Here is a 21,951-nt window from a genome sequence, read left to right as displayed (position 1 = left end):
AATGGAGTCTGCTGGAAAGAAAAGCCTCAGATGCAGGAATGAATGAGATGTAAAGTGGCATTAGGTGAAATTTTACACTGAAGCCAACTATCAAAACATTTCTGGGACCTGATCTACACAAAATAGTAGCGATATAATAGAGAACGTATAGTAACATTGGTACTATGATTTATTTGTTTCCTAGCTGAGTCTATCCGTCACCTGGAATATCACAATATAATATTAAGTCTGATGAGCCTTTTATCCTGCGGAAACCTGGAAGCAAAATACAAGTTGAGCATTGTCCGCACCATCGGACACCTCACAGAAGACTGTGGTATGTGTTCTGGAATGGTCAATAGTTTCCATTAGGCTCCATTCAAATGTCCGTGATAAAAATGCACGTTTTCATGGTCCGTGGTGTGAGTATGTATGTGTGTGCGTGTTCCGTGTGTGTGTTCAGCGTGTGCTGTCAGTGTGCTATCCATGTTCTATCTGTGATAGCACACGGACAGGAGGAACGTCTATACTCACCTGTCCCTGGCGCTGCTGTTGCTTCTGGGTTTGCAGAGCAGTGAATATGCATGAGCATAATGAGCAAGCCCGGAAGCTAGTGACAGCAGAGCCGAAGATGGGTCAGTATAGAAAATCATTATATTTCAAAGACACATAGTGCTTCTAGAGAAAAGCACAAGGACACGTGTGTGCGCCACATGGACACAGATCCATGAGAAAACAGGGATGTGTGCACAGACCCATTGATTTTAATGGGTCTGCGTATGTCTGTGTCTCCGGTCAACTACGTCTGAGTGTCTGCCTCCAGTAGGCATATAGGCTCGAAAATAGTGCACACAATGACTCCATCTGCACAATTATAGTCAATGGAAAAAGTTCAGAATCCCGTTTTGTGGGGGGATCGGATGGGACCACTGAACGCGGGGAAGAATACAATGTGATAGCACCTTTATATCTGTACTTATATAAACATGATGCAAAATATAAAGATCTACTTCTACTTTTCACATTTCCCACAATTGAAATCAGAGGGCATTGTAGGATCTCGGTGGGAAATAACTGTGGTTTGATACGGTTTATCCTTTCTTCTGCATTCATATTTTATTGACCCACATGCTGCTCTGTTTCTGGAAAACATTCACGGCAGCAGCTCCGACACAATAACATTTACACAGCGGTGGAGCGATACGAGATCAGTGATATGTGATCAGTACCATAGTGTGAACTGTTTTTAATAAGTGTCTCATTCCACAGCGGCAAATCAACATAGACTGCTGAAAAGCCACGGACTTTCCCTCATGGACCAGATTCTGGAGGAGTCACAGGATGACAAATTACAAAAAGCAGCGAGATTCGTCCTTCAGAACTGCAGACCTATTAGTAAGATTGCAATGATGTTTGTGATTTGGCAGTGGCGGTGAGGTGGGGAGGTATACCACCCATGGGTACCCCACACCCCATAATAACAGTATCGTCTATGAAAGAAAGTGACGATGGGTATAAGCACCTTACCTTGTAAATGAGATGTGTAAAGAAGTATATAGGCAAAAAAACTGATGGCAATCCCAACATGCAGTCTGAATGACTGCAAAACTCAACGTGACATAGACAGTTGCACTCTGAAGTGCTGGCATGCTTTAACATTTCAGAGTGCAGCTGTCTCTGTTAACGTAAGTATATGTTCCACTTATGTGTCAGGAGGATTTCCCAATGTATTCCTCTGTCCTTTCAATCTACATACAGTGGAATAAGTTGCCAATAGGCTCTTATATTACAGACGTCCACCTTGTACAAACATGGCATATCCATAGGATATACTATCAATGTGTAGTAGATACAAATCCCATCAATCTGAAGAACACTTGAGATCTCCAGTGACACCGGGTTCATTCTGTGAATAGGCAACAAATATTCGAGATGGAAATACCTCCTTAAGAAAGCATTTTTCTTTTTGCTTGATGACTCCTAAAGGAACAGCAAAGCAGATGTCCCTTTTTCCATTCCATTTCATAAGGTAATAGGATGCTAGATACCTGTGGTGACAGCTTATCTCCCTTAAAGGGAATCTGTCAACAGGTTTTTGCTCCCATATCTGAGAGCAGCATGATGTAGAGACAGAGACCCTGATTCCTGCAATGTCTCACTTACTGAGCTGTTTGCTGTCATTTTGATAAAATCAATGTTTTCTCTGCAGTTATACAGAGCTCATGAATATGCTGGACTACCTGCAGCACAACAAGTAGTCCTGTAATCATCTACTGCTGGTTAGGGCTCATTCATATGACCGTTCCGTTTTTGCTGTCCGAAAACACGGTCCATTTTTTTCACTGGTTCCTCGTTCCTGCGGCGTCACACGTAGCAATGTGTGCTGCCGCAGGGACAAGGATAAACTTCGCCCACGCGACAGCAGCGATATTTGAGAATGGACCCCCATGTCAGCGAGGAGCGATTTTGGACGTTTTTGCAACGATCCAAAATCGCTCCTAGGAGTCACACACAACGAGATCGCTACAGCAGCCGGATGTGCGTCACAAAATCCGTGACCCCAACGAGATCGCTACAGCGATCTCGTAGCGTGTAAAGCCCGCTTTAGAGATATCCTGTTGTATTTGCACAAGTTATGGAATAAAATTGGTTTTTAACCTCTTTTCTTGGCCGTGACGCTGGAAACAACTTTTGTTCTATTGCCGGACTTTGCCTCTTTGAACATGGAGCTGCCCTCCCTGCACCGTCCCCCAGAGAGAGGACCCAGGTGATGACTTTACCGGGGGAGCTGAGATCCTCCTTAGCATACTGACTTCCAACCTTCCACAATCCACCATCACTCTTGGAAAATCTCCAATTCTGCAAACACCAATTAAACATTAACCACTAGTTGTCATTTTGACTGCCCGAAAAAAGCTGCATGCACCATTTTTTGGGTCATTAAAATGACGAACCCCAGACAGAATTGTCAGCCATATGTGTATATCTAATATATATAAAGCTGTGTATGTGTGTGTGGATAGATTAGATTATAATATTATATATATATACATACACTGTATGTGTGTCCGCTATAGGAACCCGCACCGTCTCATTTACAATCACGATATTTTGCACAGACACCTCATGTGACTCAGGGAACGTCATAGACTATTTTTTGAGGGGAAAATATAACCCCGCGCTTTAGGCTGGGGCCACACAGGGCACTACTGTGATCCTCGCATTACACTCGGCTCACGCTGGGAGCACAGCAGGAGCCGACTCTCATGCGAGTGTCACTGCGACTGAGCTCCGATCATGCGATCGGACCTCAGCTGTAGGGGATGGGCCGGCACACAGGAGGGGCGGGAGGGATTTATCTCTCTCTCTCCTCCATTGCCGGCTATTGCCATTCTTGCACTGCACTCGCGGTCCACCGGTGTAACGCGAGTGCAGTGCGATTCTTCTCTCGCCCAATACACTTGAATGGGTGCAAGAGAGTCTCGCATAACAATCGCAGCATGCTGCAATCGTTTTCTCGGTCCGATTGGGGCCGAGAAAATAATCGCTCATATGCGCTGGCACATAGGCTAATGTTTGTCCGAGTGGAATACGATGTTTTATCGCATCCCACTCGCTCCGATTTTCATGCCGTGTGTCTTAATAATAATAATAAGAATTGTGTTCATTTATATAGCGCTATTAATTCCACAGCGCTTTACATACATTTGCAACACTGTCCCCATTGGGGCTCAAAATCTAGAGTCCCTATCTGTATGTTTTTGGAGTGTGGGAAGAAATTGGAGTACCCGGAGGAAACCCACGCAAACACGGGGAGAACATACAAACTCCTTGCAGATGGTGTCCTTGGTAGGATTTGAACCAAGGACCCCAGTGCTGAAAGGATGCAGTGCTAACCACTGAGCCACCGTGCTGCCCTTACAGTTACTCTCCAAAAAAATTCCTTACATTAAACTAAATGGAGCTAGTAGGTGAGGTCATTAATAGGAGCTGTGATTGGTTATTATAGGCAACAAAGGACATTGCTAGTGTAAAGCTGGGTTCACACATAGCGACGCAGCAGCGATCACGACAGGCGACCTGACCTTATCAGGATCTCTGCTGCGTCGTTACATGGTCGCTGGTGAGCTGTCAAACAGGCAGATCTCACCAGCGACCAATGACCAGCCCCCAGCGAGCAGCGACGCGTGGAAGCGATGTTGCGCTTAGTAACTAAGGTAAATATCGGGTAACCATTACCCGATATTTACCTTGGTTACCAGCGCACACCGCTTAGCACTGGCTCCCTGCACTCCTAGCCAGAGTACACATCGGGTTAATAAGCAAACCTTTGCTTATTTACCCGATGTGTAGTCCGACTACGTGTGCAGGGAGCAGGGAGCCGGCGCTGGCAGCGTGAGAGCGGCGGTGCTAGTAATGTAAATATCGGGTAACCAAGGAAAGGGCTTCCCTTGGTTACCCGATGTTTACCGTGGTTACAGCTTACCGCAGTCTGCCAGACGCCTGCTCCCTGCTCGCTTCAGTTCGTCGCTCTCTCGCTGTCACACACAGCAATGTGTACTTCACAGCGGGAGAGCAACGAGCAAAAAATGAAGCAGGACATTCAGCAACGAGCAGCGACCTCACAGCAGGGGCCAGCTTGTTGCTGGATGTCACACAAAGAGACAGCGACGGGACGTCGCTGCAACGTCACAGAAAATGGTGAATTAGCAGCGACGTCGTTGTCGCTATGTGTGAACCCAGCTTAAGAAGCTTCTGTGTGAGGTAATATGATACCGGTGGAGAGATGGATAGAGAGAGAGACAGACAGGGAATGACAGAGAGAGAGAGAGACAGACAGATAGGGAATGAGAGCGAGAGACAGACAGATAGGGAATGAGAGCGAGAGACAGAGACCGACAGATAGGGAATGAGAGACAGAGACCGACAGATAGGGAATGAGAGACAGAGACCGACAGGGAATGAGAGACAGAGACAGACAGATAGGGAATGAGAGACAGAGACAGACAGATAGGGAATGAGAGACAGAGACAGACAGATAGGGAATGAGAGACAGAGAGAGAGAGACAGGGAATGAGAGACAGGGAATGAGAGAGAGACAGGGAATGAGAGACAGAGAGAGACAGACAGGGAATGAGAGACAGAGACCGACAGATAGGAAATGAGAGACAGAGACCGACAGATAGGGAATGAGAGAGAGAGAGCGAGAGACAGGGAATGAGAGACAGAGACAGATAGGGAATGAGAGAGAGACAGATAGGGAATGAGAGACAGAGCGAGAGAGAGACAGGGAATGAGAGACAGACAGGGAATGAGAGACAGAGAGAGGGAGAGACAGGGAATGAGAGAGAGAGAGACAGAGACAGACAGATAGGGAATGAGAGTCAGAGACAGACAGATAGGGATTGAGAGACAGAGACCGACAGATAGGGAATGAGAGACAGAGACCGACAGATAGGGAATGAGAGACAGAGACCGACAGATAGGGAATGAGAGACAGAGACAGACAGATATGGAATGAGAGACAGAGACAGACAGATAGGGAATGATAGACAGAGACAGACAGATAGGGAATGAGAGACAGAGACAGACAGATAGGGAATGAGAGACAGAGACCGACAGATAGGGAATGAGAGACAGAGACAGACAGATAGGGAATGAGAGACAGAGACAGACAGATAGGGAATGAGAGACAGAGACTGACAGATAGGGAATGAGAGACAGAGACAGACAGATAGGGAATGTGTCATGATTGACTCCTTCCTCAGCTGGAGCTGAGCCTTTTTTTTAGTTTCACTTCTGATTCAGGTCACGTTAGGGGTTAATCCTTCCTGCCTCGTTCTGGAGGTCAGGCTCCTTTATTAGGGCACTGTTTCTCTTGGACTTCGCCAGTGATATTTCTGGCTCTGCTGTGTTCTGCTCTTGAGTGACCTGTTGTCTGCCCTGCCCCCGCCTGACCTCCGTGTTGACCTGACCTGTTGTTAACCTCCTCTGTTCTCTGTTTCCATCAGTGTCTCTTCGCTGTCTCCCTGTTCGTTCCTTATCTGTTTAGCTTAATTTTGTCTTGTCTTCCCATTCCCCCTCGCTTCTAGGCTCTGATTTCCCGACTACTGACTATTTGCTTCCCTCTGACTACGTTTAGACTTTGCCCCTGTGTATTTACAAAACCTCATGTTGTGACACGGCTTTCTGACGATTCTACTGCCATCTGGTGGGCTTGACTAGTATTACCTCTGCTAGGGAATTCACTGCTCATACGTTTCCTCCACTTTTACGCCCCCTAGTGGTTTACCAGCTAACTACCTTCTTAGATAGTTTCAGGAATCTTCTCAGTCCCACATTACTACGCTGTACTGCTATTGTACATCTTAGAGTACAGCGTGACAGAATGAGAGACAGAGACCGACAGATAGGGAATGAGAGACAGAGACCGACAGATAGGGAATGAGAGACAGAGACCGACAGATAGGGAATGAGAGACAGAGACCGACAGATAGGGAATGAGAGACAGAGAGAGAGAGACAGGGAATGAGAGATAGAGACATATAGGGAATGAGAGAGAGACAGATAGAGAATGAGAGAGAGAGAGACAGATAGGGAATGAGAGAGAGAGACAGATAGGGAATGAGAGACAGAGACCGACAGATAGGGAATGAGAGAAAGAGACCGACAGGGAATGAGAGACAGAGACAGACAGATAGGGAATGAGAGACAGAGACAGACAGATAGGGAATGAGAGACAGAGAGAGAGAGACAGGGAATGAGAGATAGAGACATATAGGGAATGAGAGAGAGACAGATAGAGAATGAGAGAGAGAGAGACAGATAGGGAATGAGAGAGAGAGACAGATAGGGAATGAGAGACAGAGACCGACAGATAGGGAATGAGAGAAAGAGACCGACAGGGAATGAGAGACAGAGACAGACAGATAGGGAATGAGAGACAGAGACAGACAGATAGGGAATGAGAGACAGAGACAGACAGATAGGGAATGAGAGACAGAGAGAGAGAGACAGGGAATGAGAGACAGGGAATGAGAGAGAGACAGGGAATGAGAGACAGAGAGAGACAGACAGGGAATGAGAGACAGAGACCGACAGATAGGAAATGAGAGACAGAGACCGACAGATAGGGAATGAGAGACAGAGAGCGAGAGACAGGGAATGAGAGACAGAGACAGATAGGGAATGAGAGAGAGACAGATAGGGAATGAGAGACAGAGCGAGAGAGAGACAGGGAATGAGAGACAGACAGGGAATGAGAGACAGAGAGAGGGAGAGACAGGGAATGAGAGAGAGAGACAGAGACAGACAGATAGGGAATGAGAGACAGAGACAGACAGATAGGGATTGAGAGACAGAGACCGACAGATAGGGAATGAGAGACAGAGACCGACAGATAGGGAATGAGAGACAGAGACCGACAGATAGGGAATGAGAGACAGAGACAGACATATAGGGAATGAGAGACAGAGACAGACAGATAGGGAATGATAGACAGAGACAGACAGATAGGGAATGAGAGACAGAGACAGACAGGGAATGAGAGACAGAGACAGACAGATAGGGAATGAGAGACAGAGACCGACAGATAGGGAATGAGAGACAGAGACAGACAGATAGGGAATCAGAGACAGAGACAGACAGATAGGGAATGAGAGACAGAGACCGACAGATAGGGAATGAGAGACAGAGACAGACAGATAGGGTATGAGAGGCAGAGACCGACAGATAGGAAATGAGAGACAGAGACCGACAGATAGGGAATGAGAGACAGAGAGCGAGAGACAGGGAATGAGAGACAGAGACAGATAGGGAATGAGAGAGAGACAGATAGGGAATGAGAGACAGAGACAGACAGACAGGGAATGAGAGACAGAGAACGACGGGGAATGAGAGAGAGACAGACAGGGAATGAGAGAGAGACAGATAGGGAATTAGAGACAGAGAGAGACAGAGACAGGGAATGAGAGACAGAGACAGATAGGGAATGAGAGACAGGGAATGAGAGACACAGGGAAAGAGACAGACAGAGGCATCCAGACAGACAGACTACATGCACAGTTACACACACTATACATTACCTCATCTTGCAGTTTCTGATCAGTGAAGAGCAGGAGAGAAACCACGGGGACTTGCACGGAGGCTGCTGCAGCTGAACAGCAGGACCTAGATGTTCACTAGTCATGTGATCAGGCACATGATCAGTTAGATGACAAGTCCTTTACCGCAGCGTCCATAGTACATTTCCTGTCCTGCACCGATCACATACATCAGTGCAGAGTAGGAGAGAGGGCAGCTCTCTATGAGCAATTCGGGCCCCCTCATTGCCCTGATGTCGGCCCCGCCCCCTGGGGCCCGGTGAGCTAGGGGGTGAAAGGGAAGGAGCCTGGGCAGTCAGCTGCGGCCCCCCTCCTGCCTCCAGCTCACGGGCCCGTAGCAGTGGCGTGGTCTGCCTCTATGGACGGTACGCCACTGCTGGTGAGGTTTCAAGCATGCTCCCTTATCTCATTAAGGTTTCCTGATCAGGAGAAGGTGGTGTTATCGTTAGAGGGTTTTCTGTGGGTTTTCAGATTCCTTCTTCTGTCTTTTGGATTCTGCGGATTTTATGGAAAAAAAAAAAAAAATCTCCAGGTGACTTAGTTGTATCCAGCAGGAGTCGTATGTCTGTTCCCCCACCCATTCCTTTCTTTGGTCTCTCTGGTTTTTCTGGATTTGGAAGTTTTTTCCCTGTTGGGGGTGGCTCCGGAAGAGGGAATAAGTTTAGACTCCTTCATCACGGGTACTACCCATAGAGGGGGGGTGGTTGGTCACTTTGGTATTGATGCAGAGTTTTGCTCGGTATTAACACAATGTTCGACAAGGCGGAGGAATGGGTGTCGTTGTTGTAGCAGGGGGGCCCTAATGGAAAAAAACGGATTTGGAACCGGCATTTGGTTTTATTGCTGGTCTATCCTGACAGTGTTCGCCTTCTCGGCTGCTTCTGGGACAGGGTGTATTTTGTTGACAGGTGCCTACCTATGGGCTGTTCATTGTCGTGTCATTGTTCTAATTTACTTCCTTTTGGGGTGTGTGGTGTGAGACGTTTCGGGGTTTTTTGAGTCAGTTATTTGTTACCGGGATGATTTTTCGGTGTTGACCCCATGGGGTTTTTGGGATTTGTTGCATTATTTTTCCTTCACCACAACAGCGCCACCAGAGAGATAGGTCCGCCCATGTTAGGACAGGAAACCCACTGAAATAAAAAGGGCGGCTCCTCTCTCTCGCATCAGTTTTGGTTTCCTGTCCCAAGATGGGAGACCCAGAAGAGCTGTGATGCTGCCACAGTGAAGGACGGCGTTCCCGTTCTCAGCGATGCCGAAAGCGATAGTACCCGCCCCTGTCGCACATGTGATATGTAGTGATTGCTGCCATAGCGAACATTATCGCTACGGCAGCGTCACACGCACATACCTGCTCGGCAACGTCGCTGTGACTGCCAAAATATCCCTCCTTCAAGTGGGAGGTGCGTTCGGCGTCACAGCGACGTCACCGTGACGTCACTAATCGGCCGGCCAATAGAAACGGAGGGGCGGAGATGAGCGGGACATAACATCCCGCCCACCTCCCTTCCGCATTGCCATCGGGACGCAGGTAAGGAGATGTTTGTCACTCCTTCGGGTTTACACACAGCGATGTGTGGAGCTGCAGGAACGACAAACAACATCATACCTGCGGTCGACTCGACATGAAAATGGCTGACGCTACACAGATCACCGATTTTCCACGCTTTTGCAATCGTTTATCGGCGCATCTAGGATTTACACGTTGCGATGCCATTACCGGCGCCGGATGTGCGTCACTAACGACGTGACCCCGACGATATTCCGGATGCGATGTCGCAACGTGCAAAGTACCCCAAAGAATGTGCCTTATGTCAATGTGCCGCCCCCACGCCAGCCGTCGGACTGCTCGGATCCGAACCTGCAGCGTGGCTCGAGGGATTCTTCTGGACCCAGGGGCTCGCGGACACTTCAAATAAAAGGGGACGTATTTGTACGGGTTTTGCCGTAGACACTCTGTGACGCCAACCACAGTGTGTGGTGAAGTGTGGCACCACCGCTGCTGTTGTGGGGTACCCAGGGGCGATGGGATGGCAGCTGGATGTTAACCCCTCCGTGGGTAGGGATGAATTCCCCGGGGCCCAGTGTCTCTGTGCTGAGAATGGTGACTGCAGGGGCCGGGGCACCCGGTCAGACCGAGGAATGTTAGTTTACTCACGGTTGAAAGAATCGCACAAGTCCAATGGTAAACCAAGGTGCTGGTGGCCGGCCGCCGCAGCCGGGTGTATTCTGGTCCCTCACCCGGGTTGATAGTCTGTGTCACCTTCCTCTGCACTGTGTTTCCTTCCTCTGCACTGTGTTTTCGGTGTGTCGGACTTCCCGGTGTGGAACACTGGAGTCCGCTCCCGGTACTTTGTTGGGAGCCTTGCCCGCTGATGCTGACCCTTGGGATCTACCAGGCCCTGGCGGATGCCCTATCCCTCTCAGTGGGTTGTTGTCTGCTTTTGGGACTTTGGTTGGGACAGGACCTATAATCCTGTCCTCAATTGGTTAATTAGCAAAGTCGGTGGTTCCGGTTTTCTGCTTCAAGGTCCAAGTACCCCCTCTGTGCACGGTTTCCGGGTCAGTTCTCCGGTGTCGGTACCAGCGGGCTCCAACCCTGCCCCGGTCCACCTTGGATCTCCGGCAGCCGTCTTCCCGTCTCCTGACAGACACGGACCACCGTCTGCCACCTAGCCAGCACGCCGGGGCTCCAACCCCGACCTCTTTCCTTTCTGTCTTTTCACTTCACTCCACTTCGACTACCACCTCCACTCCACTTAATTAAACACTCTCTACTTACTTAAAAACAACAACTACTTTTTTCCCGCCCCGAGTTCTCTAGACCCCTAGTTGGGCGTTCTCCATCTGCCTGGTCCCGCCTACTGGTGTGTCTGTCCTACCCTGAGGGGGGTGACTAGGTTTGGTTGGCTGATGTAACCCTGTGAGGGAAGGTGTTGTGAGGGGGGCCTATTCTGTGAGACCATCTGGGGGTGCCAGGGCATCACATAAATCCCCGCTGCCCTCTGACTGCCTGAAGAAATTATGTAAATTCTGTATCCAGAAAACGATTGCAGAGGAAGCACCAGAGATTGCGACCAGTCTCAAGGAAGTCATTAGAGCAGAGGTCAGGGAGTCCCAGAAGCACCTCAAGCAAAACCAGAGTGCAGGATCAGGAGTCCGGAGAGGCCTCAGACTCAGTGTCCGGTTCCTCCTCATCGTCTCCGGGTTCATCGTCCGAGGACGATGTGGGGGGCAGATCTTGTTTTCCTGCTGCTGAAGTTAATCACCTGGTAAAGGCGGTCAGAGCTACGATGGGTCTGGAGAGACAAAGGATCCTGAATCTGTTGAGGATCTAATGCTCAGAGGACTGGAACATAAGCGGTGGCGCTCCTTCCCTCTCCATGACAAGGTTAAGAGACTGATAGCAGACTAGTGGAAAAACCAGATAGGAGAGCTAAGGCTATGTGCGCACGTTGCGTTCTTCCCTGCAGAAATTTCTGCAGCGATTTGAACAGCACACGTTCACTTCAAATCGCTGCAGAAAGAGTCCGTAGTGAAAAAAAAAAGTCGATTCCATGCGCTCTGAGTGCAGCCCCTCCCATAGACAGAGCAGGAGCTGCAGGCAGAGCGCACGGAAGAAGTGACATGTCACTTCTTAGAACGCACACTTCGGGCAGCAGCCGAAGCGCTGCGCTCTAAGACGCCACATGCGCACGTCTCCTGCATAATCTTCATAGATTATTCTGGGGACGCAGGACGCATGCAGTTACGCTGCGGTGCAGATCGCAGCGTAACTGCATGCAAATACGCAATGTGCGCACATAGCTTTATCCCTCCGTCTTTATTTAAAAAGAAGTATCCCTTTCAGGAGTCCGATTGTTCCTTGTGGGACCATTGCCATAAAATAGATGTGGCGGTGGCTAAGACGGCAAGGCAGTCTTCCCTACCATTTGAAGACCTGTGTTCCTTGAAGGAGCCGCTGGACAGAAAGGCAGATAACTATCTCCGCTCTGCTTGGAAGTCGGCCGCAGGAGCACTTCGACCTGCAGTGGCCGGTACCTGTGTATCTAGGTCCCTGATGGTCTGGTTGCAACAGCTGGAAGATCAGATTACAGAGGAGGGCCCGCGGGATCAGATCCTCGCTAACATCCCTTGTGCCAAAGGAGCAGCTGCTTTTTTGGCCGACGCTTCAACGGATATCCTTCGTTTATCTGCCAAGTCAGCGGCTTTGTCCAACTCAGCATGGCGATTGCGCTGGTTGAAGGGATGGCCAGGAGACTCGCAGTCGAAGTCAAAACTATGGCCTCTGCCTTGCGAGGGTGAATATCTCTTTGGTAAGCCGCTTAATGAGATACTAAAGAAAGCGGAAGATGTAAAAAAGGGATTTCCCAGTTTTTCCTCTGCCCCCTTCAGGATGAAGGAATTCGGTAAGGGAAAGCAACCCGCGTCCAAGGAGGGGTGGAGAGACAACAAGAAAAAGAGATCAGGCTTCTTGTTCAGATCTCCTACAGACGGTAAGAAGCCAGCTCGGTGATACCTCTGTTCCGGTGGGAGGTAGACTCTCCTCCTTCTACCCTGCATGGTGCAACATCTCGTCCAGTTCTTGGATTCTTGGGATTGTTAAAGATGGGTTACAACTGCAATTCCATCGACCCCTCGGGGGTCATTCATACTAACATCGCTCGGCAGGTCGGAAGAAAAACAACTCGCGTTGCAGCAGGACGTCAAGGGGCTACTCAGGAAATCTGTTCTGGTCGACGTTCCCAAAGGAAGGCTCCGGGTTTTATTCTCCATTGTTCCTAGTAAGAAAACCCGATGGATTGTTCCGGACAATTATCAACCTGCGATGTCTCAACAAACATTTGGTGTATCATCACTTCAAAATGGAGTCTGTGAAATTGGCCATAAAACTACTGTTTCCAGGGTGTTTCATGGTGGTTGTGGATCTCAGGGACATGTATTACCATATTCCATTTCATGTTTCCCATCAGGAGTTCCTCATAGTAGCCCTTCCAATCAGTGGTGTAATACGAGCGCCTCCCTTCGGGTTGGCCATGGCCCCGAGGGTCATTACAAAGGTGGTAGCAGAGATGATGGCCTACATGCACAAAAAAAAAAATCCTCATCGTCCCATACCTGGACGATTTTTTTATAGTGGGAACTTCAGAGTCACACTGCAGGTCCCAGATTCTTGTAGTGATCTCCATGCTACAGACAGTGGGTTGAATTTTGAATCTAGAAAAATCAAAACTAGAGCCCTCCAGAAGACAGGTTTTTTGGGGCCTCACTCTGGATTCTCGCTCTCAGCTCTGCCTCCTACCTCAGGAGAAAGCATCATTTCTCAAAACACGAGTCTCCTCGGTCATCGCAAACCCTGTTCTCAGCCTCATAGAGGCCATGTCGTTACTGGGATCCCTACTTGCATATATCCCGGCAGTCCCCTGGGCACAGTGGCATACTCGGGTTCTTCAAGAGGAGGTGTTGAGTGCGCAGAGGTTATTGGGAGGGTGTTTGGATAAGCTCATCACCCTTTCTTTCCGCACTCTTCATTCCCTCCGCTGGTGGGTGCAGATCTGGAATCTGTCAGCTGGGGTTCCCTGGTCGCTTCCACTTTAAGATGTCATCACGACCAACGCCATTGCACTGGGTTGGGGGACTCATCTAAGAGACCAGGTGGTGCAGGGTCACTGGAGTCCTCTGGAACGTTTGGGCTCGTCGAACGCAAGAGAATTGCGCACAATTGGAAAGGCTCTACACACTCTTTTTCCTCACCTAGTGGGTACACATGTCAGAGTATTCTCACACAACAAAGTGGCAGTCTCCTATATCAACCACCCGGGGGGCACTCGGTCTTCTTCCCTTATGGGGATAACAAACGCTATCTTTTCACTGGTTCAAAGTCACCTTTCCTCCCTTACGGCAATTCATATACGGGGGGTGGACAATGTCACAGCCGACTTCCTGAGCAGGCGTCAAGTACGGCAAGGGGAGTGGTGTCTGCACAAAGAAGTCTTCCACCAGATAGTACATCTTTGGGGGTGCCCGGCGGTATACCTCTTTGCAACCAGATCCAAGAGACAGGTACACCGGTTCTGTTCCCTCAACCCTCTCGACAGACCTTGGGCAGTAGACGCATTTCAGGTTTCATGTGGAGGGGGTCTGCTGTATGTTTTCCCACCCCTGATATTGCTTCCGGCAGTCTTGAAGAAGGCCCGGGAGGACAAAGCCAGATTGCTCCTCATCGCTCCCTTCTGGCCCAGGAGGCCTTGGTTTTACTGGCTCCAGAGGATGTCAGTGTCAGACCCTTGGATCCTCTCGGAGAGGCTAGATTTCCTCTCAATAGACCGAAAAACTAATTTCTCTAAAATCAATTTTTATTTATAAACATTAAAATGGTTAAATCAAGCCATATCTTATCATATATATAGCTATATCGGTCAAATGAGCACATGTAAGGCTGCAACCTGGTCCTCTCCTATGACCTTGTTTAATCACTATCGGTTGGATTTGTCTGCCACGGTGGATTTGACCTTTGGTAGAAGGGTACTAGAAGCTGTGGTCCCTCCCTGATGGTGTTCTTTAGAATCTCTCTGGTGGCGCTGTCGTGGTAGGGGAGGCGTAAATTGTTACTGGGGATTCTGCGGAAATATTAACCCCCCCCTTTTAATTTCCTGTTTTAGTTGATGGTCTGGTGGGTGATTTGGGGGACCAATGGCAATAGAATATCCAGTCCCGTGTTTAGTACTTATTCACCCCCCAGCCTCTTTTTCCATTGGTGGTTTTGAGCTGGTGGTTACGGCTGGGAGTAAGTGTGGTTGGGGGGGGGGGGCAAGTTAATGTTAATAGGTTTATTAGTTAAACACCTGATTTTTGAGCTTCGAGGACCCTACCCAATATAAGTTGGGGGCTCTTTTGGTTTGGATACGGCGAGTTATGTGCCGCATGCATTCTACATCAGAAGAGGTGACACAGACTGCTGATGTGGTTCACCCTCAAGATAGTTTGAGTGACGTGGAAATTGGGAGTCTCGGCGGTATCAGGGATATGTTAGGCCTCAGGGGTTGTTTTAGCTTGGCTGTTTGGACCAGGTTTTCATTGTAGGTGTTGGGGCTGGCTTTTGCCGGAAGTACTCAGTACGGTGTGTTTGGTTTGGGCTCCGAAGATGTAAGCTTACACCGGGTTGATGATTCAGGGGTTTTTAGGGATTTAACTGGTTTTGGTTTGTAAGTGCAATAAGGCTCAGAATAAGGTCACTGGGACAATCTAAATAATTTGTCAGGGTGGACATGGTCGTACGGTCTGGTAAGAGATTGTCACAGATGGCCACCGGGTGGCGCAATAATAGCACAAAAATCCAATACCACCCATGTAACACAGCCTAAGCCTTAAAGTCTATCATTACTATTACCAACAGAGCTAACAGCCATGAATCATCGTGACCCGGACTCACCCATAAAGTGCACTTGTACCCGGATGTGTTGAGTCGCTCCGACGCGCGTTTCATATCCGGCTTCCTGGGGGGAGGGGCGCAGGGATTAAGTGTAATGTGCATGTTTTTATATGGGGTGTCTGGGGCGAGATCGTTGCTGTTTAGGCGCGTGCAGGGGGCTGGATGCCGCACATAGAGTCCGTCTCATCCGGTCATTTCAGAGGAGGCACGGATCGTAAGAATACTTTCGCTGACGTCAGTTAACCCACGCCTCCCCCTAAGGAAGCTTCCTCTTTGGGGACACATGCTGAGGCTTCCCTGCGCATGCGCTCCCAGTGGGACCACATCTACTACTTTGCCTACTACTTTTACATCTTTCACTTGCCGTGAAAGGGCACGAATAGGATCGTAAGAAAATCATGCAAAAATAACGAGAATCAGCCTAAGCCTAAAGAATATGACCTTGTATAGTCCTTAAAAGATGTTCTAGATGGGTTTGAGATAATAATCAATAACTTGGCTAGCTATTTCGTCATCAGCTGACGGTCTCCTTTTTTTATCAGCCCCAGATCCCCGAGAGTGGAGCCCCAAAGGGTCCGTGCGGTTTCTTCCTGAAAGCTGCCAAAGTAGTCTGCCATCTTGTGTTTCTTCTTCCTGCTCCGCTGTTATACAGCCAGCTGATTCAGAGAGTCCGGGGTTAAGTGCTGGAAATTCTCCCTGCACTTTTTAAACCGTCCAATTATAGATGAGGAAAAACCTCAAAACAGCTGCTTCCAACTGGTTCTTCACCTGACAGCTGATTCAAAACTTCTCTCAAATATCACTAAAAATGTGTTAACCCTATCATTACTGTTGATGAAAGAAACAGGATTAAAGGGGAAGTACACATAAAAGCTTTATCATACCTATACTATTATAGGGTCTGTGCAACCATGAAGTCACCAAGCTAAGGTGCTACGTGGGCCTATCATTATGCTCATCTGAAAAATTTAGAGTGCTGTTAGGCTATCTCCTCCATTCTGTCAGTCCCTGAAAATCGTACTTCACTTAGATGTTATCTGAGTGTGGTCCAATTTTTTCAACAGACCCATTGGCTTGCATGGCCGAGTGCGATCCGATTTACAGAGGCAAATCGGGCATACTGCATTAATTTTCATCAGATAGACTCGGACCAAGGAAAAAATCGGGCATGTGCACGGCTCCATAAAATAAAGTTGGTCCGAGTGCGATGCAATGTTTGGTCAAATCGCACTTGACCGAAAATAGTCTTCTGTACCTTGCCTTACATGTAGTGCACCAGGCCGGCTATAGGAGAATGGGAGTGTGAGTGGTCGCTCATCAGCATTTTGCACCTGTACTGCCTCTCCATATGTTTCTTGTCTGCAGTGTATTGATGATATAACCGTACATTGGCAAGTATAGCTTCTTATTTTTCTGTCATATTGATAAATAACTTCCATTATTTCCATTTTTACCAGAAATGAAGTCAGAACTCAGTGTCTTAATGGAACGTCTGGAGGTTCAAATGGACGATCCTGAATTCCAGAACGAGACCTTGGTGGCTGTGCGATCGATTTGCCAGGAGAACAGTAAGAAATAAATATATATATATGTATATTTATATATATAATCTAAGCTTATGTGTATGTGTATGTGTGTGTATGTACCTCCGCTAAAGGAAGTCGCATTTACAATCACAAAATTTTGCACTCTCGTCATGTGACTCAGGGAACATCATAGACTATGCTTTGAGGGGAAAATGTAACCCTCACTTTATCGTTATTCACCAAAAATCCTGCTTACATTAAAGTCAATGGAGCTGGGAGCTACATGTCATTAATAGGAGCTGTGTTTGGTTGCTATAGGCAACAAAGGACATTCTTAGTATAAGAAGCTTATGTGTGAGGTGATGTGATATCCGTGGAGGGACAGATAGAGAGACAGAGAGAGACAGACAGGGACAGACAGGAAGAGATGAAGAGGGAGAGACGAAGGGACAGAGAGAAAGAGGGACGGCGATAGAGGGGTATGGGGAGAGAGTGAAGGACGGGGAGAAAGAGAGAGACAGACAGGGAGAGTGAGACAGAGAGCGAGACAGCAAGAGAAAGAGAGAGGCAACAGAGAGACAAAGAGAGTTAAGGCCGCTTTACACACTGCGATATCTGTACCGATATCGCCAGCGTGCGTACCCGCCCCCATCGGTTGTGCGACACGGGCAAATCTCTGCCCGTGTCGCACAACATCGCCTGGACCCGTCACACGGACTTACCTTCCCTGCAACGTCTCTGTGACCGGCGAACCGCCTCCTTTCTAAGGGGGCGGTTCGTTCAGCGCCACAGCGACGTCACAGCAGCGTCACTGAACCGCCGCCCAATAGAAGCGGAGGGGCAGAGATGAGCGGGACGAACATCCCGCCCACCTCCTTCCCTACGAATTGTGGCCGGGAGGCAGGTAAGGAGAGGTTCCTCGTTCCTGCGGTGTCACACGTACCGATGTGTACTGCCGCAGGAACGAGGAACAACTTCGTTACTGCTGCAGTAACGATATTTGAGAATGGACCCCCATGTCACCAATGAGCGTTTTTGCGACGATGCAAAATCGCTCATAGGTGTCACACGCAACGGCATCGCTAAAGCGACCGGATTTGTGTCACAAATTCCGTGACCCAACGAGATCACTTGAGCGATGTCGTAGCGTGTAAAGCCCGCTTTAGAGACAGACAGAGAAACAAAGAGACAGAGAGAGACAGCAAGAGAGAGAGATAGAGAGAGACAGACAGAGAGAAACAGACAGAGACAGACAAACATACAGAGAGACAGAGAGAAACAGACAGAGACTCAGAAACAGAGAGAGATGGATAGAGATACAGAGAGAGAGAGACAAAGAGAGATACAGACAGAGTTAGAGACAGCCAGAAAGAGACAGAGAGAGACAGCCAGAGATATATATATATACATATATATATATATATATATATACAGAGAGAGACAGACAAACAGACAGAGACACAGAAACAGAGAGAGATGGATAGAGAGACAGACAGAGAGGGAGACACTTAGGGGTACTTTGCACACTACGGTATCGCAAGCCGATGCTGCGATGCCGAGCGTGATAGTCTTCGCCCCCGTCGCAGCTGCAATATCATTGTGATAGCTGCCGTAGCGAACATTATCGCTATGGCAGCTTCACATATACTCTCCTGTCGTGCGACGTCGCTCTGGCCGGCGAACCGCCTCCTTATTAAGGGGGCGGGTTGTGAGGCGTCACTGAAACGTCACGGCAGGCGGCCAATAGGAGCGGAGGGGCGGAGATGAGCAGGATGTAAACATCCCCCCCCACCTCCTTCCTTTCGCATAGCCGACGGGAGCCGCGGTGACGCAGGTAGGAGATGTTCCTCGCTCCTGCGACTTCACACACAGTGTGCTGTGTGCTGCCGCTGGAGCGAGGAGCAACATCGGACCGTTGCGTCAGCGTAATTATGGAATTCGCCAACGCTACACCGATGATACGATTACGACGCTTTTGCGCTCGTTAATCGTATCATCTAGGATTTACACACTACAATGTCGAGAGCGACGCAGGAAGTGCGTCACTTTCAACATGACCCCACCGATATTGCACCTGCGATGTCGTAGTGTGCAAAGTACCCCTTAGGCTGCTTTCACACATCAGTTTTTTTGCATCAGGCACAATCCGGATTAAAAACCTATGCAACGGATGTGTTGAAAAAACGGATCCGTTGCATAAGTTTTTCCATGTGGCCCGTCCGTTTTTTGACGGATGTGGCTTGATACTGAGCATGCGCAGTTCAAAAATCCGCATCCGGTGGACTGATGCGGTTTTTGCCGCAGGATGCTGCATCCGTCGTCCATAGGCTTGCATTGTAAATAGCGCCGCATTGCGCCTGATCCGGCGCAATGCGTTTTTTTTTGCCGCACAAAAAATCGTGCCAAGCAACGTTCCATTCGGCCGCTGCATGGGCTAATGTAATATGCCGCATCTGGCAAAAAACGGACGCAACGCAAGGCCATGCGGCACAATACGGCGCTAATGCAAGTCTATGCGGAAAAAACGCAACCAGCGGCAAAAAAAACCCGGTTGCGTTTTTTCTGTAAAGCGCCGTATTGTGCCGCTCAGCAAAAAACGGATGTGTGAAAACAGCCTTAGTTACTATCCCGGGCCCGTGGCGAACAATACCGCTAGTATGCGTCACACAAACATACCTTCCTAACGACTTCGCTGTGGCCGGCAAACAAACTCTTTTTTAAGGGGGAGGTTCGTGCGGCGTCACAGCGGTGTTACACAGCGGGCCACCAATAGAAGTGGAGGGGTGGAGTGCAGCCGCATGAACGTCACTCCCACCTCGTTGCCGGAGGACGCAGGAACGATGTTGTTCGTTGTTCCCGGGGTGTCACACGTAGCGATGTGTGCTGCCTCAGGAACGACAAACAACCTGCGTCCAAAGTGAGCAACGATATTTGGGAAAGGAACGACGTGTCAACAATCAACGATTTTTTCCGTTTCTCGGATCGTTAGCGGTTGCTCGTAGGTGTCACACGCAACGACGTCGCTAACTACGCCGGATGTGCGTCACGAATTCCGTGACCCCAACAATATCTCATTAGCGATATCGTTGCGTGTAACGGGGCCTTTAGCGATTGAGAGCTGGGGATTGTATTCATTTTTAGCAGGCATTCTGCAATACTTCAGTTTTCCTGTAGAGGCGCTGCAGGCAGCATCCTACTTAAACAGCTCTGTATCTAAAGCCCCTAAGGCTATGTTCACACACTGTGTTTTTTACCCGCGTTTTTGGTCCGTTTTTGCTGCAGAAATTTCTTTAGATATTCTTGTAACCTTTCTGCAGTCATTTCCCAGCAAAACCTATGGGAAAAAAAAATTAGCTGTCCGCACACTGCGTTTTTTTCTTAAGAAAATTCTTTCAGTAGATTTTCTTAAGAAAAAGAATGAGCATGTCACTTCTTTTCTGCAGCTAACTGCTTTATTTCACTCCATTGACTGTAATGTAATCATGAAATAGCGCAGGAATAACGCAGGTAGCAAGTGATGTGCGTTATTCCTGTGTTATTCCTGCGTTATACCTGCGTTATTCCCGCGTTATTTTGCGTTTTCGGGACATAGTGTAAATCCCTGCCCTGCGTTTTGCAGGGAAGTTATGTCACTAGGACAGGAAGAGGAAGAAGAAGAGAAAAAAAAAGCGTGTGCTCTGCCGTATTTTTACTGTCCAGCCGAGGTAAAGACACAGTGGCGGCCCGGTATTCTCAGGCTGGGGGGGGCGAGGGACAGGTTAATGCCCCCCCCCCCTCCCGCAGCCCAGAATATCAGCCCACCGCTGCCCCGGGACTGTCGCATCCATTATGCGGCAGTCCCGGCGTGTTACCGGCTCTTCCTGTTGCCGTGATGCAGTGGCAATCAGGGTAATATGGAGTTAACGGCAACCAATAGCTGCCGCTAAGTTCAAGATTAGTAATGGCAGTGTCTATGACGCGCTGTCACTAATCTGTAAGTGACAGTAAAGAAACACTCACAAACACCGAAAAATCCTTTATTTTGAATAAAAGACAAAAAGCCCCTTTTTCTCCACTGTATTAACCCCCCGAAACACACAGCTCCGGTGTAATCCACAGCAATGTCCCGCGGCACTTCCAGCTCTGCTCCAGCCGCGTGTGACAGTTCTCCACGCAGCCTCGGTCAGGGAGCGAGTGCTGAATGCGGCTCCCTCAGCGAGGCTGCGGGTAACTTCAGGACATTTCTCACGGCCGCTGATGTGAACATAATACCGGCCGCGAGAAGTGCAGTGTGTGTGGGGGGAAACATCATATATAAAGAATATCTATCCCCCTATTATCTATCTATTTATCTATCCATCCCTCCATCTATCTATCTATCTATCTATATTATTTATCTATTATCTATCCATCTATTATCTATCCATCTATCTATCTATCTATATTATTTATCTATCTATCTATTATCTATCTATCTATCTATATTATGTATCTATCTATCTATTATCTATCTATCTATCTATCTATCTATCTTATTTATCTATCTATCTATCTATTATCTATCTTTCTATATTATCTATCTATTCCCCTAAATATCTATCTATTATCTATCTATTATCTATTCCCCTAAATATCTATCTATTATCTATCTATATATCTTATTTATCTATCTATTCCCCTAAATATCTATTATCTATCTATATCTATCTATCTATCTATTATCTATCTATTATCTATCTATCTATATCCCTAAATAACTATCTATTATCTGTCTATATCTATCTATCTATCTATTATCTATTATCTGTTCCCCTAAATATCTATCCATCTATCTATCTATCTATCTATCTATTATCTATTATCTATTCCCCTAAATATCTATCCATCTATCTATCTATCTATTATCTATTCCCCTAAATATCTATCTATCTAT

The 21,951-nt window shown here is 48.1% G+C and overlaps 1 protein-coding gene across 1 annotated transcript in view; it reads left to right on the top strand.

Annotated features, from left to right (window-relative positions):
• The window catches only part of LOC142302350 (telomere repeats-binding bouquet formation protein 1-like), a 117,791-nt gene that overhangs the window by 56,828 nt on the left and 39,012 nt on the right, over positions 1-21,951 (top strand). The window contains exons 10-12 of the mRNA XM_075343409.1: positions 185-316; positions 1,249-1,374; positions 16,971-17,081. Of these exons, the coding sequence (XP_075199524.1) occupies positions 185-316; positions 1,249-1,374; positions 16,971-17,081 (369 nt within the window). The remainder of the gene's footprint in view (positions 1-184; positions 317-1,248; positions 1,375-16,970; positions 17,082-21,951) is intronic.

The sequence above is a fragment of the Anomaloglossus baeobatrachus genome, chromosome 4, assembly GCF_048569485.1.
Source record: "Anomaloglossus baeobatrachus isolate aAnoBae1 chromosome 4, aAnoBae1.hap1, whole genome shotgun sequence".
In the NCBI taxonomy this organism is placed as follows: Eukaryota; Metazoa; Chordata; class Amphibia; order Anura; family Aromobatidae; genus Anomaloglossus; species Anomaloglossus baeobatrachus.
The sequence above is the reverse complement of the archived record's forward strand: the minus strand, read 5'-3'. Positions and strand labels throughout refer to the sequence as shown.